This window comes from Microcaecilia unicolor, chromosome 7 (assembly GCF_901765095.1).
Source record: "Microcaecilia unicolor chromosome 7, aMicUni1.1, whole genome shotgun sequence".
In the NCBI taxonomy this organism is placed as follows: Eukaryota; Metazoa; Chordata; class Amphibia; order Gymnophiona; family Siphonopidae; genus Microcaecilia; species Microcaecilia unicolor.
In genome coordinates, this window is record NC_044037.1 from 214,104,717 (window position 1) to 214,129,273 (window position 24,557).

The window sequence follows — 24,557 nt, forward strand, 5'->3', positions numbered from 1 at the left end:
CTGCTGACATTTATTATATTTATTATATAATATTTATTATATAATTATTATATAATTATTTTACAGCCTTGTTAAATGTATGTATTTCTGATACTGTAGCATGTTAGTCCTATTACTGTGATTCAATTTGCCATTTCCAAGTTTACTTCATTGATCATATTAATGCTTATATTTGGTTATTTTACTATTGTTATGCTTTTGAAAATTTTAAGTTTTATGTTAGACTATACCTGATGTATACCGCCTTGGGTGAATGTCTTCATAAAGGTGGTTAATAAATTCTAATAAATAACTACAATCAATCAATCATCAATCAATCAATACATGTTATATGATAGAGACATTTAAATGCCTCGGTGGCACAAACGCAGAGGAGACAGGGCTCTGGAACAATGGGGCATAGAATAAAGGTGAAAGAGGACAGACTCAAGGCGACGCTAAGAAATATTTTTTCATGGAAAAGGTGATAGATTTGTGGGATGGTCCCCCTGTGGAGGTGGTAGAGACAAAGACTGAATTCAAGAATGCATGGGACAAGCACAGAAGATCTCTAAGGGAGAGGAAGGGATTGTAGAGGGTTTTTTTTAGTTAGAATGGATAGTCAGACTGATAGGACTGGATATAGCATTTCTTTGAAAGAATGAAGAGAGTTTAGAGCTATAAAGCTCATTAGCAGCATGTGTGAAGAATCCCTGAAGCAGTGGTAGGAGAGCTGCGAAACACTGGCAGCTTCGGATATGTTTTCTTGGACATCTTGTGTGCTATATAATTCTATCAGAGAAGAAAGATACTTGAAACGATGGAATTTCAAAAGATAATTGATTGCTTTGAGCTGCATTTCTGAGTTTGCTGGATATGAAATTTTATGTCCATAGACTGTGATAGGCATTAGAACAATTTTTTTTATGCATGAAAGATTGTTGTTGTTTTTTGATAAATAAAAAGGAGGCGTTTCTGAGCCAATGATTTAAAAGAAAAGAGCAAGAAAACACGTTATGATGTTAAAAGCTTCTCATTTTCTCTGAGGCTTTTTCCTACCCTAATTAAGTTATACTTTAGGGACGGTAGGAATTTGTGATCAGTCAAGAAGATCATAATACCTGTCATATTATTACAGTGGTATTTGGATATTATTGGATGTTTAAACCTCTATCCTCATTTTGGTTTGGTGTATAGTCTTTGTCTGCCATAATTTTCTCTGTTTCTATAAAATGTCATTTCTAAAATTATCTTCATGTAAAAGTATTTGTGATGACAAGAATGTGTATTCTTCTATGTGATTCAGGTATAGGCTATTTGATTGTGAGTTTAGGGTAGAGCTGCTTTATTTCAGTCATGATTTCTGCAGCTTTTCTAGGACAATTTTATAAATACACATAAGCACCTTTGTGTCTTCATAATATATTTGCTGACTTTTCCCCTCCCCCACTCCCAGTGAGAGTGACAAACAGGATGGAAGCTAGATGATGTCCAAAATATTAAAAGTTTATTAAAACATTCAAAGACTCAACATGAGTCATGTTTCGGCCACAAGGGAATGCCTCAGGAGTCTTCTCTGGTATGTCACTAAGGGGTCCTCTTACAAAGGCATGCTAGCATTTCTAGCGTGCGCTAAAAATAAGCACGCACTAAATGTTAGAGATGCCCATATATTTCTATGGGCGTCTATAGCGTTTAGCGTGCACTAATCATTAGCGTGTATTAAAACTGCTAGCGTGCCTTTGTAAAAGACCCCCTAAACGTACTAGCCTTTAATAAACCTTTAATATTGTGGTCATCATCTAGTTTCCATCCTGTTTGTCACCTTCGCTGTGTTGGATGCATCTTTGTGATTGCAAGGATTCCTGTTCTTTTGTTCTCTGTGTTGTTTTCTCTCCCCCCCCCCCCCCCATCTAGGCAACCGGTTACAAAATTTAGCTGTATAAAAATATGGCTTTATAGAACAGGTTCCTACAAGGATCACCATTAATGCCCAAGTGCTCTTAGACACATGGAGTGGAGTGGAGGAGTGGCCTAGTGGTTAGGGTGATGGACTTTGGTCCTGGAGAACTGTGGAACTGAGTTTGTTTCCCACTTCAGGCACAGGCAGCTCCTTGTGACTCTGGGCAAGTCACTTAACCCTCCATTGCCCCATTTAAGCCGCATTGAGCCTGCCATGAGTGGGAAAGCGCGGGGTACAAATGTAACAAAAATAAAAACAAAATATATGCCTACCCCGAAGAAGCTGTAAATATGTGTGCCTATTTTATTCCTGTACCATATATTTTATGAAATATACATGTGCATTGCAACAACCCAGGAATCCTACCCATAGATCAGCTAAAAGTAGATGCAATCTTGAAATGTGCCTACTTTTTTCAGGTGTGTACCCCTACACAGTTTTATAAGAGCCATTTGCCATGCATAAAACTTGCTTTAAAACATTACTCCCTAATGCAGTGGTTCCCAAACCCGGTCCTGGAGGCACCCCAGCCAGTCAGATTTTCAGGATATCCACAATGAATAATCATGAGACAGATTTGCATGCAGTGGAGGCAGTACATGTGCTGCTCATGCGTAGGCCTTTACCCGCCTTTGTAAAAGGGCCCCTGAGTGAACTGGAAGCAGAAATCGCTATAATAAATGACATTAAAAATGGAACCGGGTTTGGGAACCACTGCATTAGAGAGTAATGTTTTAAAGCAAGTTTTATGCATGGCAAATGGCTCTTATAAAACTGTGTAGGGGTACACACCTGAAAAAAGTAGGCACATTTCAAGATTGCATCTACTTTTAGCTGATCTATGGGTAGGCATTCCTGGGTTGTTTAAACGTGGCTTACACATGTAAATGTTTAGAATGCTAACTTATTTTCATGCATATGCCAGAATTCCTAAGCTCTCTTCTGTAACTATGCATGTATCTTGCATCATGTTTAGTTGACAGGTGGGCATAGACATGTGGGCAGAGTCTAGGAGGGTCCCACATTTATGCATGTACCTTATAGAATACTTTAAGATATGTACCCATCTCCAGCACTTATGCATCATTATTTTCACCAGTTCTATGGCTGGTGTAAGTGACTGTGCCTAAACACAAACCCGCACATGTGCTTATTATGCTAATATTCTTAATGTGGCTAAACAGGTAGAAAAGTTGACAACGAAAGCTAGAAAGATGCTTTGGTGCATAAGGAGAGGAATAGCCAGTAGAAACAAAAAGGTGATTATGCCCCTGTATAAGACTCTGGTGGGATCTAATTTAGAATACTGTTTACAATTCTGAAGATCACATCTTCAAATATATATAAACAGGATGGAGTCAGTCCAGAGGGTGGCTACTAAAATAGTCAGTGATCTTCGTCATAAAGGATATGGGGACAGACTTAAAGATCTCAATATCTATATTTTGGAGGAAAGGCAGGAGAGAGGAGATATGATAGAGCTATTTAAATACTTATGTGGCATTAATTTATACAATTGGCACATAAATTTAGGTGCCATGTTATAGAATGAGGGGGTTTGTGACTTGTGGATCATTCCTTAAATCTTAACCTAGTAAAAATCTAGCTTCCTGGATCACAGAAAGGCCTTGTTGTTAAATCACCACTCCTGTTCTCCTCAGGTCCTCTGTGTTGCTGGTTGACTCTTAAATATGTAGGAGTAATCCTTGAATTTCAATTGACCTTTGAAGAACAAATGTCAGCTATAATTAGGTCCTCATTTTATTCTTTGAGGCAAACTTTACAAAACATTGCTATTCATCTTTTGTGAAATGCTTAGAGGTTTGATCTCTGACTCCCCTTCTCTGGTGACATCATTGGCTTCCTATTCAGTTCAGGATACAATTTAAGATAGCAGTTCTCACTTTCAGAGTTCTGCCAGTGGGTGTATCATCCTAGCTCAATAATTTAATCATCCCTTGCTCTTCTTCTCATCTACTCCATTCTTTCAGTGACCTCTGGCTAGTTGTCCCTAGGCCTGTCTTACTTCTTCCTGAATCTCCCGAAACTGTGTGTTTTTCCTTTGTGCACCATCAACATGAAATGCCCTTCCCTATTCTATTCAAGCTGAATTTTCTTTCCCTAAATTGAAAATGATCCTGAAGACTTCTTTTTCTTTTTTATTAATTGTAATCAAACATGCAATATAGCAATAAAGGATATTAAATAAAATGCATACAGTAATAAATATAATTTAATAAAGAAAAAAATCTTTTCTTTTTAGATTGGCATTTGGAGAGGCAGTTGGGTAGCACACCTAAGAGTCAAAAGAAATCCTATTTACCCTTTTAGTAGATTTGGAACTTTTTTTTTTTTTTTAAGATTGTAGCTATTGTTATTGTTATGGACTATTTTAGATTTCTTACTCCTGTGTGCTTTTTGAATGTGTGATCTGTCTTATTGAAATTTTGGCATTCTTTTCCATAAGTGTGTATACCGCATTGACCTGCTTGACAGTGAAGGCAGTATAGAAAGTTCAAATAAACCATAAACCATTTGCTCTGTCAGGCATTGCCTGGAACTCTCAGCCTTGCAGGCCCTGATCCATGCATTTAATCACTTTCTACTAGATATTATATAGGTCGCCTAAAGTTGGGCATAGATCCGTGCATAAATTAATTAGTTAGGGCCCCTTTTACAAAGTGACAGTAAGCCCAACATATCCAGTGCTACAAAAATATTTTAATTTTTGTAGTGCTGGTGTGTACCTGAAAATAATCGGGCAGTGCTGCGCGCTGCCCAGTTACCACTGGGTTAGCGCGGGAGCCATTACCGCCGCCTCAATTGATGGTGGTAAGGGCTCCCCCCCAAAATGGCCACGCAGCAAGTGCTTTACTTGCCACATAGCCATTTCCTGCAGAAAAGCAAGACCTACCTTTTACCCACTGCGGTAAAAGGGGACCTCAGTGCGTATCAAAAAACACACGCCAACGCCAGCTCAGATCCCCTTTTGCTGCAGCTTGGTAAAAGGAGCCCTTAATTAGGTGATAACAATTAGTTATTGGGGTTAACAAGCACTTGGCAGTAATTAGGAGTTACACATGGATCTGCCCTATTCTAAAACATTCTACTGCACGCTTATTAGGTATATCATTAGTATTATGCTATCATTGTATTATATCTCTGGTTTTTGAATTCCAATGCTGTTAAATGTGTATAGTTTTGATACTGTTTCACAGTAGTTCTATTTTTAGGTTTCAATTTACTGTTTTCATGTTTACCTAATTTATTGTATTTATGTTTATTCTTAGTTATTTTACTATTGTTATGCTGTTAACAAAATTATAAATTTTATGTGAAATTATACCTACTGTACACCGCTTTGGGTGAGTCTCTTCATAAAAGTGGTTAATAAATCCCAATAAATAAACAAACATGCACAGCTAATTTAATAGTGCACAACTCCAAAGGGGGCAAGGCCATGGAAGGGGCATGGGTGGGTCAGAGGCATTCCCAGAAATTAGGCATGATGTTATAGAATACCTGCATTTATGCACCTAACTGTCATCAATTGGATGCAAGCATGTACACCAGCCTTTGGCAGGCATAAATGCTTGCATCCAAAGTTAGGCAGGGAATGCAGACTAAGCTAGTATTCTGTAATGATCATTCCGGTACCTAAGTTTAGGTGACCTTTCTTGTATTTACCCCTTTGCACCTGCACTACTACAATATAACTTATTATGCTTGTATTAGGAATACTGACCTTAAGCATCTTCAGACTGTCCAGAATCCTGCGATTAAGTTCCTGTCTCATGTCCACACGTTTGGTCATGTAACACATTTACATATCAAAAATCATTGGCTCCCTGTCTTTTATTGTATACAGTTTATGATCCTATTAGTTACCCATAGGACTTATTGTATTGGCATGCTATTATATCTGTCTATCCTTCTCATTCTCAATGCTCCCACTCACATGCCTCCACCCTAGGGTTACCATATGGCTCCAGAAAAAGGAGGACGGATTGAGCCAGCCGGGTTTTACTTCCATTGCTTTCCATTGAAAGCAATGGAAGTAAAACCCGGCTGGCACAATTACTTCCATTGAAAGCAATGGAAGTAAAACCCGGCTGGCTCAATCCGTCCTCCTTTTTCTGGAGCCATATGGTAACCCTACTCCACCCCAGTCTGAAAATCTACCTCTTATCCCATCTGTCTATCATGCTCATCTTCATTCACTTTGAAATTCAGCTTTTTTCTTCCTTGCACCACCTTTCTAGAGCTCTCCTACAGTATTGCTTTGGAAAGAGTCCTCCTTCAAAATGTCTACAACCCATCTGAAAACATACCTTGACTTTGGCTTTTGGAGTTGATTATTCTTTGGAGCCCTCTAGCCATGGCGGGTGGGAGAAGTAGCAGTTGATAACAGTGGCCTAATGTCTTGTCTGGATTGTGTGATTGTTTTGTCCTTGTTACTATGTTTTCTCCTTTCTTGTCCTAATAAATTTTTGTTCATATTTCTAGCTATAATTTATACTCTTTTGTAAACCAGCGTGCTGCTTATGTTGAAAAGTGTTATAGCAAATGTAATAAACTTAAACAATGTAAGTACATAAGTACTTAAGTAATGCTACACTGGGAAAAGACCAAGGGTCCATCGAGCCCAGCATCCTGTCCATGACAGCGGCCAATCCAGGTCAAGGGCACCTGGCAAGCTTCCCAAACGTACAAACATTCTATACAAGTTATTCCTGGAATTGTGGATTTTTCCCAAGTCCATTTAGTAGTGGTTTATGGACTTGTCCTTTAGGAAACCGTCTAACCCCTTTTTAAACTCTGCCAAGCTAACCGCCTTCACCACGTTCTCCGGCAACGAATTCCAGAGTTTAATTACGTGTTGGGTGAAGAAAACTTTTCTCTGATTTGTTTTAAATTTACTACACTGTAGTTTCATCGCATGCTCCCTAGTCCTAGTATTTTTGGAAAGCGTGAACAGATGCTTCACATCCACCTGTTCCACTCCACTCATTATTTTATATATCTCTATCATGTCTCCCCTCAGCCATCTCTTCTCCAAGCTGAAAAGCCCTAGCCTCCTTAGTCATTCTTCATAGGGAAGTCGTCCCATCCCCGCTTTCATTTTAGTCGCCCTTTGCTGCACCTTGTCCAATTCTATTATATCTTTCTTGAGATGCGGCGACCAGAATTGAACACAGTACTCAAGGTGCAGTCGCATGGCATTATAACATCCTCACACCTGTTTTCCATACCTTTCCTAATAATACCCAACATTCTATTCGCTTTCCTAAACCTGTTTACCAGAAGTTAAAGACCCACTAAAAATTGTGCATCCCCCTTCAATGTGGGAATGATGGGTACAATGAGGCACATTTACCTGTGACTTGAAAGGGAAAGGGATAAGTTAGGGGATTCCATTTTGAAAGCCACATGTATATGTTCCTCTGGGTACATTTCTGCTTCCTTCTATGCAAGTGCAAATGTTCATGTTGAGAATGACACCCTATTTGCTCAAGCAGCCTTTGAAAATGGGTTTGTAGGCCAATAGGAATAAAGCAGCATGAACTGTCTGCAGATTTCCTTATTAAATAATAATGGCTTAATTGTGTTTATGATATGAGAAATGGTTTTGTATGCAGTCCAGATGGACTACAAGGTACCTTGGGCTTGAACAATATGCTTACAAAGGAAATATGAAGATTATGGAATTCAGGTAGTCCTACTGATCCAGAGAAAACTATAATCTTCATAGTGATTCTTGTTATTGGATGAAGAAAAAGGATGTGCATTATATAAACCTGTGAGGTCACCTAGGTAGTAAATCAGAAAAAGGTATCTGCAGAGTCTAAAAACATTATCTACTATAATGTCTTTTTTCTTCATCCAATAAAATTGATCACATCCTATAGAGATTCAAGGTAAGACACAAAGGGGAGAACTCTATAAATTGGTGCCTCATTATAGGTGCCATGAAAGGGTGCGCTTAACACCAATTCTATAATGGCTGAAAAGCATGCCTAAACTATTATAGAATACTAGCGCAAAGCCACTTTGGCATGCCAAAAATTAGTCACACCATCTTACATCATGTCAATGGCTGATGTAAGTTGGTGTGCCTAGTGCCCAAATGGCGTGCGCAAATGATAGTATTCTATAAGTTGCACGCATCACTTGGTGACACACCCCTGGCATACCCATGCTCCACCTCATAGTAATGCCCCCCCCCCCCTGCAGTTGTGCTCTATGGGGTCCATTTACTATACTGCGGTAAAAAGGGCCCTGTGTAGTGGCAGGGGCCATTTTTGCCTCAGCGGGTAAAAAGCTCCTAAAAGAGACATAGACGGGCATAATCGAATGGTGCCGGCCAAATAGATGGCCGGCCATTTTGGGGCCGGCTCTGCAAGGGGCGGAGCCAACCGTATTTTCGAAATAGGGTTGGGGCCAGCTAAATCAATCGCCGGGTTTAGAGGAGATGGCCGGCTTCGTTTTTCAGCCATAATGGAAACCGGGCCCGGCCATCCCAAACCCAGCGAAATGCAAGGCATTTGGTCATGGGAGGAGCCAGCATTTGTAGTGCACTGGCCCCCCTCACATGCCAGGATACCAACCGGGCACCCTAGGGGGCACTTCTAGAAATTTAAAAAAAAAAAAAAAGCTCCCAGGTGCATAGTTCCCTTACTGAGCCCCCCAAATCCCCGCCAAATCCCACTCCCCACAACTGTACACCATTACCATAGCCCTAAGGGGTGAAGTGGGGCACCTACATGTGGGTACAGTGGGTTTTGGGGTTTTTTGGAGGGCTCAACATTAGCCTCCATAAGTGGAACAGGTGGGGGGGGATGGGCCTGGGTCCACCTGCCTGAAGTGCACTGCACCCACTAAGTACTGCTCCAGGGACCTGCATACTGCTGTCAGGGAGCTGGGTATGACATTTCAGGCTGGCAGAGGCTGGCAAAAAAATATTTTTCTTTTTTTTTTTTTTTTTGGGTGGGAGGAGGTTGGTGACCACTGGGGGAGTAAGGGGAGATCATCCCCGATTCCCTCCGGTGGTCATTTGGTCAGTTTAGGCACCTTTTTGAGGCTTGGTCCTGGAAAAAAAAAGGGACCAAGTGAAGCCGGTGAAATGCTTGTCAAGGCCAGCTTTCTTTTTTCCATTATCGGGTGAAGCCAGCCATCTCGTACCACGCCCCTGTCCCGCCCCCACCCTGCCCCCCTTCCCGCCTTCTGTACCCTCCCTTGAAGGTTGGCTGGCTCCGCGACGAAAAGCAGTTGGGGCCGGCTAAAATCGGCTTTCGATTATACCGATTTGGCCGGGATCAGGAGATCGCCGGCCATCTCCCGATTTGTGTCGGAAGATGGCCAGCGATCTCTTTCGAAAATAAGCTCAATAGCCATACAGTAAGATTGTTCTTACCTCATGGCCATGCAGGGGGAATCACTTACCTCTACCCACTGTGGTGGCAGTAAGGGCTTCCGCGGTAACCCAACATTATGCCGGTGGTACTTCCATGTAAAAGGGCTCGGCCCATTCTGTACATCACGTGGAAATTTAGACTTATTCTATAAAGTACATCTAAATTAAGGTGTACTTTATAGAATATGCTTAGGAGTATTTCATTTTGGTGCCAATTTTTTACTGTTTTGTTTCTATTTATCTTTGCCTGCCTTTCCTTTTTCATTTTTCTTTCCCTTTTAATATTTTCTTGCTTTCCATTTTTAATCTTTCATTCTTTATTCTCTTTATTTTTCTCCTTCTACCTAGGTGTGTAAACTAAAAAAAATAATCAGCAACTACTGATTTGATTTGATTTATTTACTTTATATACCGCCTTACACCAAAAGGTACCAAAGCGATTTACATAGTTACATTTAAAAAAAGAAACATACTGGAGACAACACTCTCAAAAATAAACCTTTTTTCTGTACTCTGATACTCCTCAGATCCCAGTTTCCTGTCTTGTTTCATTTGTGGAATCTTTGGAAGTCGGTTACAGCAAGTACAAAAATCCATATCACAATCTGGTCCATGCAGCAGATGTTACGCAGACTGTACACTACATATTGCTTCATACAGGTATCATGGTAAGAAATGCTGAAGAATTTGAGCTTAGCAATTTGTGTGGGTTAGACATTTCAGAGAAATAAGATTGCAAGATATTTTTTTTTCTTCTGAGACTTTAGGCAGTAATTCATTCCAAGATGGGATTTTATTTTACATTTTAAATTTAGAGGGTCTTTTACAAACCGTCGTTAAGACCAGCACAGGCTTACTGAATGCTAAATCGAGACAACCGCTGTCCCAACGTGGCTGCTGGCGGTAGCTCTGCCCCAAGCGCGTGCCATTTCTGGGGATAAAAAGAAAACCCCCAGAAATGGCTTGTGAGGTGGTAACCCAGATGTAATCAGGCATCGCCATATGCTGCCCGGTTGCTGTGGGAGCCCTTATCGCCACCTCAATGGGTGGCAGTAAGGGCTCCCCACCACATGACCACGTAGTAAAGGTTCTCTTACCGCATGGCCATGTTTGTCTGGGGGCTTTTAAAAAGGGCCCTTGTATGTGGGAAAAACAGCCCCCACCGCTAGCGCAGGGCCCTTTTTCCCACAGCTTGGTAAAAGGACCCCTTAATTTGTAAAAGCCAAAAAAAATTGATACCCCCCTTTTTGAATTTTCTCACTTATCTGAAAACACATCAGCTCATCACTTCCTTTCTATCTTTTCAATTTAAAATACTTCACAGATTTGAAAACTATCACCATCACACTGGCTTTGTAACGTAATTGTAATGTACTTATACTGGGGCATCTCATTTTGTACTGACCTGATGAATAAGGCATAAAATGGTAATCACAAAGATATTAAGGAAAGTACCATCTTTATTGACAATTATTTTAATCTATCCAAGTCAACACTGCAACAGCATTATTAGTGTAGATTTAATTTGAAGTTTATCAGTGTTCATACTCAGCAAATTACATTGAAATCAATTTAATTAAAGTTCACTCTGGGAAGTCTTTTTTAAAAGTATTAGTCTCATTGGTTATATGTTAATTTTATATGTCTAAATTATAAGACCAATTCAAATCTCTGTAATAGAACTTAAGAATATGTTGGACATTAGATGGGAGAAGGTGAAAGTAGAGTGGCAATACTATTTTCTTCACCAGGGGGTCTTTATACTAAGATACAGTGAGCTTTAACGTGTGCTTACTGCAGCAAAAAAGGGCTTACCGCAGGATGCCCTCAGGCATCTCACAGTAATTTTTTGATGTGCGAACACTCCATGCGCTAAAAAATAGAATTAATTTTTTTAGTGCTGGGGGCATGTCTGGGAGCGGAGAGTAAATGTGTTCTATGGTAATCAGTTAGCACAGCTACATTGCCACTTGCTAACCGATTAATCCATTGACTTAGCGGTAAGGTCTCGTACATTAACCGGGCAGTAATGGTCAATGCACATTCAAATTTCGATTGCCGCTCGTGTGCCAGAAAATAAAAATATTTTCTGACGCGTGTAGTGGGCGTGCGTCAAAAATGAAATTACTGCCCGGGCCACATGGTAGCCTGGCAGTAACTTGGAATTGATGCGCATTGGGCACACGGAAGTGCTTACGCAGCTTAGTAAAAGGATCCCTAAGTGTTTAACATAGGGGTAAACGTTCGGTGGTGGCCAGTGATTTTTGACTGCCACCAGTGTTATCCCCAGATATTCTATGCAGGTTAATGTCCGGGCACTGGCATTGAATATTCGGGCATACTTGGCCAGCTAGTGCTTATGTGGTTAAATGCGGTATTTAGCCCTTAACCACATAAGGTGAACCACTTCAAGACAGGACTGCATTTTCTACCATCCTGTTTATGTGGTTACCATAAATAAGTGATGATTCTGCTCCTGAACCATCCACAAATTAGCTGGTATAAGGTTAGGCACTAACCACGGATATTCAATGGCACTGATCGGATAGACAATTTAAATGGCCAGGAGCCTCTCCTAGCCATATAATTTGCTTTGAATATTGACCCCATAGCTTTTAGTGCACAGTACTGTGGTAAAGGTTAATGCAGAGCATTCAGGGGGTAATTTTTATAAGGAGCCATCTAGGTTTAGGTGCCAGGAACACATGTAAATACCAGTATTATAATCATTTATATATATATATAAATGGCCAAGTACGCACGTGAATGACTTCTTATAGAAGTGCTTCTCAACCCTGTCCTCGGGGCACATCCAACCAGTCAGGTCTTCGGGATACCCATAATGAATATGCATGAGATAGATTTGTATACCAAGGAGGCAGTGCATGCAAATCTTTCTCATGCATATTCATTGTGGATATCCTGCAAACCTGACGGCTGGGTGTGCAATAAGGACTGGGTTGAGAATCCCATCTTATAAAATGCCTTCTAAAATGCTCCTCAGTAGCTCTCCACTCTCTTCTCTCCCTACATTCCTCCATTCACTGGATAAATCTCTCTTATCTGCACCCTTCTCCTCCACTGCTAACTCCAGACTCCATTCCTTTTATCTTGCTGCACCATATGCCCGGAACAGACTTCCTGAGACAGTACGTCAAGCTCCATCTCTGGCCGTCTTCAAATCTAGGCTAAAAGCCCACCTTTTTGATGCTGCTTTTAACTCCTAACCCTTATTCACTTGTTCAGAACCCTTATTTTGTCATCCTCACTTTAATATTCCCTTATCTCTTGTTTGTTCTGTTTGTCTGTCCTAATTAGATTGTAAGCTCTGTCGAGCAGGGACTGTCTCTTCATGTTCAAGTGTACAGCACTGCGTACGTCTAGTAGCACTATAGAAATGATAAGTAGTAGTATGTAAATTTCATGGCACAGACTTTCACTATGCCATGGGATGAGCACTCTTTATGGAATAGCATTGGGTGCCGAATTTTGCCCCCAACTTTGGGCATGAGGACTTACACCAGCTGAAATCTGGTGTAAATCCTGGCGTGCAAGCTAGGCGCGCATTCATGGTATTCTGTAACACTGTATGCAATTTTCTGGAACACCCCAACCCGCCCATGCCCCCTTTGCAGTTACATGCGAACACACAGGCGCTATCCTATAACTGGATGCATCAGTGCATTTGTGATCTGCCATTTCAGTCCAATTTCGGTGCCTTGCATCCATTGGGATGTGGTTCTATGATGGAAGTTGGACACCTAATCAGTGCCTAACTTTGGGCGCCATTTATAGAATTTTGGGGGGGTCAACTTACAGTATTGTGTAAGTTACACACATTAGTGGGGGCTTCTGCCTTTATCCCACTCATACTCCACCGATATGCACAACCCCTTCACAAATACGTTGTCTCCCTATTTCTATAAAAATCATCAAAAGCTGTGTGCACAAATTTGGGTGGATGCAATTTAATTGAATGATGAGCTAAATAGCGCCAATAATTGGCAATTATTAGCACTAACTAGATTTAATTGGAATTTATGCATGTACATTTAGGTGTAGGATCTGCACTTAAATTTTATGTGCAAGTAAAAAAAAAGGGGCACAGAAATGGGAGGGTCATGGGCAAAATGGGGCATTCCTAGTATTTACACACATTGTTATAGAATACGGGGTATATTGCACCAGGTTTCAGTTGGTGCAAATAGCTACACCTAAAGTTAGACATGAGTCCTGGGCATAAATGGTATTCTATAAACCGCACCTAACTTTAAGTGTGGCTTATAGAATAGAGCTTTTTTCGACACCATATATAGAATTCACCCCTATATGCAAAATAGTTGTGTATTTGCAGCATAAAGTTTAGGCAGCATACTGGTATATTCGCACTTATGTGTGCCCCTGTGCACATATATCCTAGTATTCTAAACATTTACGTGCAATGGGTACATAAATGTGAGTGCCAAGTTTATAGACTTGCCCTTCACATATGGAAGTTCCTATTAAGGGCTGTGATATATTCAGGGAATGGTGAGGACCATGTCTTGCAATGAACATGGAGGTCATTAGTAAGCAATAAAGATTACATTCAGTAAATGGTGCTCAAAAATGGTGCTGAAAAAATCCATGCGGAGTGCTATTCTATAAATGGCGCTTAGAGCTGATTTCTACGCCAAACTTTGATGTGAGAATTTACATCAACTGAAACCTCTTATAAGTCCTGGTGCATAATGTATGTAATACTACTGTCACGTCTGGGGCCATGACCACCCTCAGCCTTACCTTCTTTCTGGGGGTCAGCAGCTCTGCTGGCTTCTGTCTCTCTTTGCAGGGTTGCCAGGTGGAAAATTTTTTTCCAGCCTAAAGGAGCCCAAAATCCAGCCCAAAACCCGCCCAAACTCAAACCCCGCCCCTGACACCCCCGCCCCCGCGTCATCACCCCCGCCCCCGCCGTCATCAACCCCGCCCCCGCCGTCATCGGCCCCGCCTCCCCCGTCATCGGCCCCGCCTCCCCCGTCATCGGCCCCGCCTCCCCCGTCACTAACCCCGCCTCCCACGTCACTAACCCCGCCTCCCACGTCACTAACCCCGCCTCCCAACGTCACTAACCCCGCCTCCCACGTCACTAACCCCGCCCACCGCGGCCGAAAAGCCGGCCAAAAAACCGCCCAAAAAACCGCAACCCGCCGCGGGCAAAAATTTCCTGCGGCGGGTCGCGGAAAACCGCCCAATTGGGCGGTAAAACCGCCCACCTGGCAACACTGTCTCTTTGTGTTAGTGTGGCTCTGGCTTTGTGTGCTGATTGCTCCACTAGACCTCACCTGTGTGGGCTCTGCCTATCTAGGGAGCCAGCAGCTAAGATGGCTGCCACCGGCTCTATGCCAGCTTCCAAGATGGCTCTTGCTTGTCTTTCCTGTGGGCTCACTTCCTATGTGTGTCAAGCCTCTCTTTGGGGTCATTGTACTTCCTGCTTCTGTCCTGCTGGTGGTGACTCATCAGTGAGAGCCTTCAGAAGGAAGTGCTGTGCATTCAGGGCCTTTGCATGGTGTCATGCCTAAAGGTCAGGTTAGTGAGAGTTCTGTTGCGCTGCTACTAAGCCTGTCTCTGGGTTCCTACCCATCTGCTTTCTTTACCTGTGGACTGCTAGTCCTTCTGGGTGGGCTCTGCCTCTCTTTTGTGTGTCTGGGGACTGCTAGTCTTTCTAGTGCTTTCCTCAATGTTTGTAGCCTTAGTCTTTGTTTGTTCTCAGCCTGGGTTTGGAGATACTCCGCTACAGCCTGAGGTTATTTCTCTGGCTGGGTGTGGAGCTGCTGTAGCTTTAGCCCAAGACCCTTGGCCTGTTATTCCTGGTTTTCTCTCTTACCCTGAGCCCTGCTTTGCCCAGCTTTTATGTTAACCCTGAGCCCTGCTTTGCCCAGCTTCTATGTTAACCCTGAGCCCTGCTTTGCCCAGCTTCTATGTTTTCCCTGAGCCCTGCTTTGCCCAGCTTCTGTGTTTACCCTGAGCCCTGCTTTGCCCAGCTTGTGTGTCAACCCTTAAGCCTGTTTCTGCTTAGTTAGTGTTATCCGGTTTCCTGCTCTGCCTAGCTAGCATATATCCTGAGTGTCTATCCTGAAGCCTGTTTCTGCTTAGCTAGTGTTATCCGGTTTCCTGCTCTGCCTAGCTAGCATATATCCTGAGTGTCTATCCTGAAGCCTGTTTCTGCTTAGCTAGTGTTATCCGGTTTCCCGCTCTGCCTAGCTAGCATATATCCTGAGTGTATATCCTGAACACTGCTTGTATATCCTGAGTGTATATCCTGAATCCTGTTTCTGCCTAGCTAGTGTTATCCGGTTTCCTGCTCTGCCTAGCTAACGTATATCCTGAGTGTATATCCTGAACCCTGCTTGTATATCCTGAGCGTATAGATTGTAAGCTCTTTTGAGCAGGGACGGTCCTTCCCCGTGTTAAACTTGTACAGCGCTGCGTAACCCTGGCAGCGCTATAGAAATGCTAAGTAGTAGTAGTAGTATATCCTGAATCCTGTCTCTGTCTAGCTAGTGTGTATTTCCTGGGGGTTATCCTGTATCCTGCCTCTACCTAGCTAGTGGGTTTACCTGTGGGTATTCCTGGATCCCCGTTCTGCCTAGCTTGCATGTATGCCCTAGTCCTCACTCCTCCTAAGCTTTTGTATGTCTTGTCTTCATAGTCTGTCTTGTGTTTCTGGCTTAGCGGCTGCGAGCAGCGCTCAGTGCAGTCTAGCATTTAGTATTGCCTCCTCGTGTTTCCTAGACCCAGGGTGGGTCCTCTGGATCTCCAGTTCCGGCCTTGTCCTGCAAGCCCTGCCAGCCACCCGCACGCTGGAGCTCAACTCCAGCGGAACGGTGGCTAAGTGCAGGTGAAGCAGTTCCTGTTCTGCCGGTTCCAGTTGCCTACTTCCAATCCAGAGTTCCAGTCCTGTCCTTCCATATGTCCAGTTCCAGGGTGGTCTTGCCTGCCTCTGCCGCTCCTCGGCAGGGGTCCAAGGGCTCACGATTCCCAGTTCTTCCTCGAGGACCTGACAGAATGCAAAGGCCCTCGAGAATGCGATAACTACATACATCTTTAGTGAATACCCCTGACCCGCCCATGACCTTCTCATGGCCATGCTCCTTTTGAGTTGTGAGCTATAAGATTTGCACATGGATCTGTATAGAATAGTGCATAGCAAGATGCACGTGCAAATCCAAATCATTGCCAATTAATGCCAATAATTGTTAGCACCCAATTATTGGCACTAACTGGTTTGTTAGCCAATTTAGTTGCACGTGCATTTCAGGATAGTGCACAGTTTTGCACATGGAAATTTGCATTGAAGGAAGTGGAAAAACTGATTGGAAAAATGTTTTAAAATGTACACATATTTTTTGGACTGCCCAAACCATGCCCAGAACATGTTTCCTATGCATCCCATAGCATCAACATGTGTAAGCAGTGGTATTGAAAACTGGCATTTACACTTGCTTGCTTTTTACACAGGTAAATGCCTGCTATTTATCTATGCCACACAATCGTGATAAAATGACCTCTATGGGCCAGTTCTCATAGATGTATGGGGCAGAGAGAGCAAGGAACCAGCGAGGCGCCGACACCCCCCAGCGGTGTGCACCCGGGGCGGACCGCCCCACCGCCCCCCCCTACGCCATTGGAAAAATCACTTTCCTGCCCATTCTCATCATTCTGTGCCCCCAATATGAATTTCTGGATTAGGTATTGTAAGCGCTAGCTAGCCCATCACTCTGTTTACACTGGTGGTATGTTAGAGAGCACTCAAGAACATAGGATAGAACTCTGTAAGAAAAGAATCTCTCAGAGACAAGCGGTCTGGGAACTGTTGTTACAAAGTAATAGTGACTCAGACTATAAATGAAGGTTATCAAGCAACTGTACCCAAATGATCAGGCCAAGGGTGGCTACAATAAAAAGCCAGACTATTTGCAGACAGGCAGGACATGAGCAGAGAAGACTTCAGGCTAAAGGAGCTCAAGAAAGATAGCCAGCCAGCCAAAAGGATGGTTTTAGGAAGGAAGCTATTAGGTTGGAAATGCTTGAGGCTTACTGGTCAGAACTTGAAATAAGGCAAGAACTGGAATATTGTTCCTCGTTTATATTTAAGATATACAGAAACTGTCAGTGTTCTGGAGTAGTGACAGTGGAGCGGACAGTGTATTTGTTGTGGAAAGGAAACCAATAGTGAGTGGAAACTTTTCCTGGTGCTTTGTCAGGCATACAAGCTGGAATAGACAGTAAAAAGTCTATGGAGGAGCTCACTATTTAAACTTGTAAATAAAGCATAATCGTAGTACACCTGAGTCCTGCATATTCATGGTAAGGCCTTAACGCTACATTCCTGACTCAGACAGCTAATGTTTAGTGTTCATGACATCTAATGTGCAGCAAAGCACTAAGGGGCCCTTTTACTAAAGTGTATAGGTGCCTACGCACCTCCAACACAAGTCAAATTGGAACTACCACCTGGCTACCATGTGCTCTGGGTGGTAATTCCATTTTTGACATGCGTCCAAAACACGCAGTAGAAATTATTTTCTATTTTTTACCGCGTGGCACTTACCCGGCGGTAATCTGCAGTGTACACATGCTGATGATTACCACCCAGTTAATGCGTGATACCTTACTGATAAGTCAATGGGTAAGGTCTCAGGCCAAAACTGGACGTGCGCTGGTTTTAATTTTGCCACAGATCCGTTTTCGGCCACCAAAAAAAGGCCTTTTTTCCAGGTGTGCTGTAAAATGGACTATTACACACACCTACACCAGCGCATGGCATTTATCAGCACGCCTTAGTAAAAGGACCCCTAAATGTTAGTGCATATCAAAGAAATTGTTAGACAGTATATATTCCTATCTCATATAGTTTTAAAATGGCTTCCAACATCTTGACATCATCCCGTATCTTGTTATCGTCAATTAACTTTCTTGGCTGTAGCTGACTCCACGCCTTCCACTGATTGTGACCAATCAGTGGAAGGCGTGGAGTCAGCTACAGCCAGGAAAGTTAGTTGAGGCAGGCCGATAGGGCCGAAACACGACTTGTGTCGGGTTGCTGATTTTACCGATTTGAATAAAGTCTTTGTTGTGGACACCATCTGAGAGAGGTTTTCTGGCTCCATTTTTTTCTCTTGGCGTTTGAACTTCAGTGGAGTGGTTACCTTCTGTTGACAGTGCATATCAAAGCCCATATTAAGAACCTAATACAGCTTAATAAATACGCCTATAATAGGACAATTTTTATAAAGGAGCATCTACAATTAGGCACCTACAACACACCAACTTGGAGCCTATTCTGTAAAAAGAAGTCGACCCCTAACTTTCTTTCTAGATAGCTAGCATAAAATGCCAAGAACACAAGTATATTCTAGGTGCAGTCACTTACATCAGCCATTGAGCAGGTGTAAAAAATGATCACAGCTAGATCACTGATGAATGAGCATAGATTATAGAGTTCTATAATCTACAGGCATCAATTTCTCTCTGCCCATGCAAACTCCATTCATATGGACACTCACCTCCAAACTACACGCCATCGCATTTGAGCACCATTTAACAGAATAGTGTGAATGTTGCATCTAAGCACACATGTGTGCACCTACTCTCAAAGGACTAAGGGGTCCTTTTACAAAAGTGCTGAAAAATGGCTCGCAGTAGTGTAGGCGTGGGTTTTGGGTGTGCCCAGATCCATTTTTCAGTGTGCCTTAAAAAATGCCACTTTTTTGCCGAAAATGGGTGTGCGGCAAAATCAAAATGACTGTGCATCCATTTTGTGTCTTACTGCTAGCCATAGACCTAGCGGTAAAGAATTTGGGCGGTACTGACCTACGCACATCAGGTGCCAGTCGCGCGCCAAAATTGAAATTACCACAAGGGCCATGCGGTAACCGGGCAGTAACTCCAATTTGGCATGCGTTGGACATTCGTAAGCACCTACGCGGCTTAGTAAAAGGGGACACTACATTCATTAAATGACGTCCAAAAAATGAGTGCTGTTCTATAAACAGTGTGCCGAGTTGGGTGCCGTTTCTAGAACAGCGTCAGGATCCACACCCAAATGATTTACACCAACTGAAACCAGGTTTAAATCTTTGTGCATAAATTAGACATGGATCTCCTGTCGTATAATACTGTGCAAATCATGCAGGAAACAGCATCTCTAGAATTTCACTTATCTGATGCTAGAGTTGTTAAGAGGAGAAATGGGTAGCCCTCTATTAGTTGTCTCTCTACATTGAGACTGTTATCAAAAGTTCCCTGGAGCATCAGAATTGGACAAGTATGACTCAGGTCATAGAAGTTCTACAGTCCTTCAAGGATGCCACGGAGGAACGGAGTTCTTGAGCCTTGTCATCCCAATAGTATATTCTAACATATGGCATTTAGTGGGCAATTGTTAAGTGTACCAAAAGGTAGGCACCAAAATGCCAGTTGCTAAGTGTGAGTTCTATAACAAAATCTGGGCACCTAGAAAACTAGCATAAAGTCAGAAATTATGCACCAATATTTAGGCACACCCACTTATGCCGTGTCTATAGCAGGCGTAAATGCACGTGCCTAAATGTGACATTTTAGCACATCAATGAGACTGTTCTTCAACATGTATGTGTAATTGTGGGAGACATCAATGGCCCACCCACGTCCCACCTACACAAATGCCCACTATTCAATTAGTGCACTAACACCCAAATTCTATAAATGGTGCCTTAAGTTGTGTGTGCTAATTTGGCCACCCGGCCAAATTGCATGCACAACTAATTGATTAACGAGTCAATCAGTGCCAACTATTGGTACTTAACTACCAATTAGCGGCATAGGAGCCAACTTTTCAAAATTATTGGGGGTGCTTAGCACAATGGAAATAACCCATCCCTGGACACATACAAGGAATTTTCTCAGTATTAGGGGTGCTCAATCACCCACAGAATCGGCTCCTATGATTAGCGGCACTAATTGGCTTCAATTAGAATTTATGCGCACAACTTTCTATGCTTATTCTATGATGTGGTGTATGTAAATTATAATGCATGCAGCTGAAAAGGGAACATGTCCATGACATGGAATAGGCGGGTCATGGGCATTTCAAAAAAACTATGCACCCTATTATAGAATACACCTGATCTGCGCCTAAGTTAGATGCAGGAATTTAGGCCTGGTTTTAGGTGACCTAAATGGGTGCACCTAAATTTGAACGTCAAGAATGGGCACTATGCAAACAAAAGTAGAGCAAAGGAACCTCTTACAGATGGTGTTCAGAAAAGTCTTTATTAAAAAGTTCCATCTGTGAGAGGTTCGTTTGCTCTACTTTTGTATGCTTGGCATTTTTCCTTCAGTACAGCAACTTGCCTTCTGTTTGTGACTGACAAGAATGACCACTAAGCATATTCTGTAAACTATTCCTAACTTTAGGCGTGATTTTTCGGCACCGATTTTTAAGGTGCCATTTATAGCATTTGGCTCTAAGATTATAAAATACTGCTTAAGAGTTAACACCTAACTAGCACAGGCATGCAGATCTGTTACATTCATGCACATAAACGCTAGTATTCTATCTGAATATGCAAATAGTGTTTACGTTTAGGGGCTTACATTATAGAATGAGAGGGTTATTGACCATTATCATCCTTGTTTCATTGTGTGTTTTCTTATTTTTTAATTATTACTAGTAATGAAGGCCCATTTCTGGCAGGAATGAAACTGGCGCTAGCAAGGTCCTCTGATGGCCGGCATAGGCCCCGCCCATCCCGTGGACGTGCACGGCGGCCCCATTCCAAAATCGGCAACCCCCCCCCCCCTACTACCCTCCCCTCCTCTTACCGGGGTCCCAGCCACAGTGGCAGAACTGAAGGGCAAGGTAGTTCGGAGATTCTGCTGCCTTCCGTTGTGTTCGCTATGAGCTCTGTGTCCTGACTGTCTGGTCCCGCCCTCATTTCCTGTTGGGCGGGACCAGAGAGTCAGGGCACAGAGCTCATAGCGAAGACAACGGAAGGCAGCAGAATTTGCGAGCTACCTTGCCCCTCAGTTCTTGCGCCGGGACCCCGGTAAGAGGAAGGGAGGGTAGCAGATGGGGGCTAGTGATTTTGGAGGGAGGGCGACCGTGCACGTAAGGGGGATGGGCGGGGCCTATGTCGGGGAGGGGAGTGCCGTTGCGGGGGTGGAGGGATGGCTGAGAGACAGATGGGAGTGGTTTGTCGTTTTTGGAGGGGGGGTGACGTGCAGGGGCATCTGTGAGAGTAAGACGGGGGGTTGGATTTTGGAGGGGGGGCGACGCGTAGGTACTGTATGGGAATGACGGCTGCGTTGGGGAGTGGAAAGAGCTTGTGTTCATTATGACCTGCCCTCGACGTCATAACGTTGTGATGTGAGGGCGGGGCACAGATAGATGGTTACTAAAAGTGGTTACAGAGCTTCGAACTTACGAACCCTGAAGCCACAAAGTGAGCCTTAGAACGTTGAGGTTGCTTTTTATGTGCAGATGGGGCGTGGCTGAGGGCGGGTCTATGAGTGAGGGTGATAGCCTAGCCTACAAACAGTACAGGAGTTCAGTGCTTCACTGTCAGGGAGCGAGGTTCAGAACGTTTGAGGGGGGATTTGAGCTTCAGAACGTTTGAGGGGGGATTTTATTTATATAGATTATTATTATTATTAACAAATGATCACATTTTATTTATTAGCACTGGCTTTCAGAACTGGAAATTTTAGCGATGGTCTTTGCAGCTGCAATCCATGACTATGAGCACACAGGAACCACAAACAACTTTCATATTCAGACAAGGTAAGAAGCACAGTACGCAATATTGTGATCCTGTTCAAATATAAAACACTAGGAAAGCATGATCTAAATGAGTCAGTGCGTATATTCAAGTAACATTAAAAAATTCCTTAAACACTTTGGGAGGGCGGTGTAGTTTAGAAACCTTAGTTGTGATTTTCACATGGAAATACCAGCATTTACAAATGTATATTGCAAACTGTTTCAGAAAGTCACAATTTATCTGTGGAGATCCAGGATACATGAAGATTTTAGAGGGTGTGTGATGGGGGCATGGTTTGGACAGGACTAAAATCTACACTCAGGGGTCATTTTACCAAGCTGCAGGAAAAATGGCCCTGCGTTAGCAGTGGGGGCCGTTTTTCCCACGCCAGGGCTGTTTTTTCCGCAGCTGGTAAAGGCCAAAAAAAAAATGGCCTCGCGATGAGATAACTCTTACTGAATGGCCATGCAGCGTGGAGCCCTTACCACCACCCATTGCCTGATTACCACCAGGATATCACCGTTCAAACCATTTCCAGGGGTTTTCTTTTTCCCCTGGAAATGGCACGTTGGACCGGCTGTAGTCCCAGAAGAGCAAGTGGTAAGCCCACGTTGAGTTTACCGCTTCTTTGTAAAAGGGCCCTTATATTTCCCATTTCACAAAGGGAATGCATATTTATGGGGGGAAAGTTCCATGTCAGCTTTTATACCTACTCAATGACTCATGTATACGTTTTAAAAAGTGCTTGTTTTGGCCATGTAGATTTTGTCCACCTCTATGTTAGTGAGGCAGCCTCAGTACTTAATTGGCAGCAGTTACACTTGTATCTGTGTAAATTGGGTAAGTCTGTAACCTACCCCAAGAGTTTCTCCCTTATATGGTGTATAGCCCCGCCCAGAGCATCCCAGGATACACTGGGCAGGGCTGGGTGCCGCCATTTTGCGGTGTCACAGGAAGAGGAGGGAGGCAGGCTACCCTCCCTCCTCCAACCCACAAGGTAGGGGGTAGGGGGGACTGAACCAGAAGGGACCCTTCTCTGGGGGACTACGGGGGGCTGGAGACCCACCAGATTTCCAGCCCTCCCTGAACCTGGAGGGGGGATCGGCGGTCCAGCAGACCTCCAGCCCCCCTGTAGCTGGAAGGGGGGGTTGGTTGGTCGCCCATTAGGCCACAAGGGACTGTTTGTTGAGGGGAATTAGGGGGGGCTGTAGACCCACCAGATCTCCAGCCCTCCCTGAATCTGGGGGGGGGATCATTGGGGGGGGGGACCGGAGGTCCGCCGGACCTCCAGCTCCCGTTGCTTGGGGCAGGGGTAGTTGGGGCCTGGTGGTCCCATGGACCTCTAGCCCCTGTATTTGACAGGTTTGGGCTTTTGACAGCCCAGACCTGTCAAACAAGTGTAGGAGGATTGTGCTGAGTGAATGCTCAGGCACAATTCTCCCATACTTCTACCCCATGATCAGAGATAATTCCATGCTGAAATTTGCGTGCAATTATCTCTAATTTGCATGCAATTATCTCTGATCATTGGTGCAGTAAAGCCTCACACTGTTCTAGCGCTATTTTAGAGCGCTGTTTGGAGCAGCGGGAGGCTTTTGATCAGCTGCCTGTGAGAGACTAGAGGCATATTTTCAAAGCACTTTGGGAGGCTAAGTTCCATAGGTTTCTATGGAACTTTGGGAGGCTAAGTGCTTTGAAAATGAGCTTGTAAGGGGCCTTTTTACTAAGGTGCCCTGAAAAATTACCTGCGGTAGTGTAGATGCGTGTTTTGGGCGCGCACAGAATCATTTTTCAGCGCACCCGTAAAAAATGTCTTTATTATATTTTTGACGAAAATGGATGATTAGTAGAATGCCAAGATGAAACTTTTATAAAGGAATAGCAGTAGTACGTACAGAAGTAAGCTGACGTCCATAAGAGCAGTATCAAGTTTTGATAGGTTAGGATAGAACAGATTAGTATGGTAATGAAGCATGATATCAGTGACACAGTAGAAAGCTTGGATGCCAAGATCTTGGATTAGGCAACTCAGCTTACTTCTGTACGTACTACTGCTATTCCTTTATAAAAGTTTCATCTTGGCATTCTACTAATCATCTCATTCTTAATTCTGCCAAAACCACGGCATTCTAGATCATAGGTACCCCCTCTGTACCACCTTTGGCCACAAAGCTCTCTGGTGCCCCTATTAGATTAGTCTCCCACTTTAGATACCTTGGCGTTATTCCAGATCAAGAACTTTCCTTTGTCCATCAAATCTCCTCTTTAATTAAGATCTGGTTTTTTTTTTCTTTTCACCAATTTAGAGCTGTTAAGGCTTACTTAGATGAACATTCTCAGATGAAGCTGTTTTACACACTAGTAATATTACACTTAGATTATTGGTCTTCTGCAAAAACTTAGCTCCCTTTTACAGACC

At 43.2% G+C, this 24,557-nt stretch overlaps 1 protein-coding gene across 2 annotated transcripts in view; it reads left to right on the forward strand.

Moving 5' to 3' along the window:
* Positions 1-24,557, forward strand: part of PDE1A (phosphodiesterase 1A) — a 595,639-nt gene that overhangs the window by 487,930 nt on the left and 83,152 nt on the right. For both annotated transcript variants that reach the window (XM_030209839.1, XM_030209840.1), the window contains 2 exons: positions 9,884-10,024; positions 22,058-22,158. In XM_030209839.1, the coding sequence (XP_030065699.1) occupies positions 9,884-10,024; positions 22,058-22,158 (242 nt within the window). The remainder of the gene's footprint in view (positions 1-9,883; positions 10,025-22,057; positions 22,159-24,557) is intronic.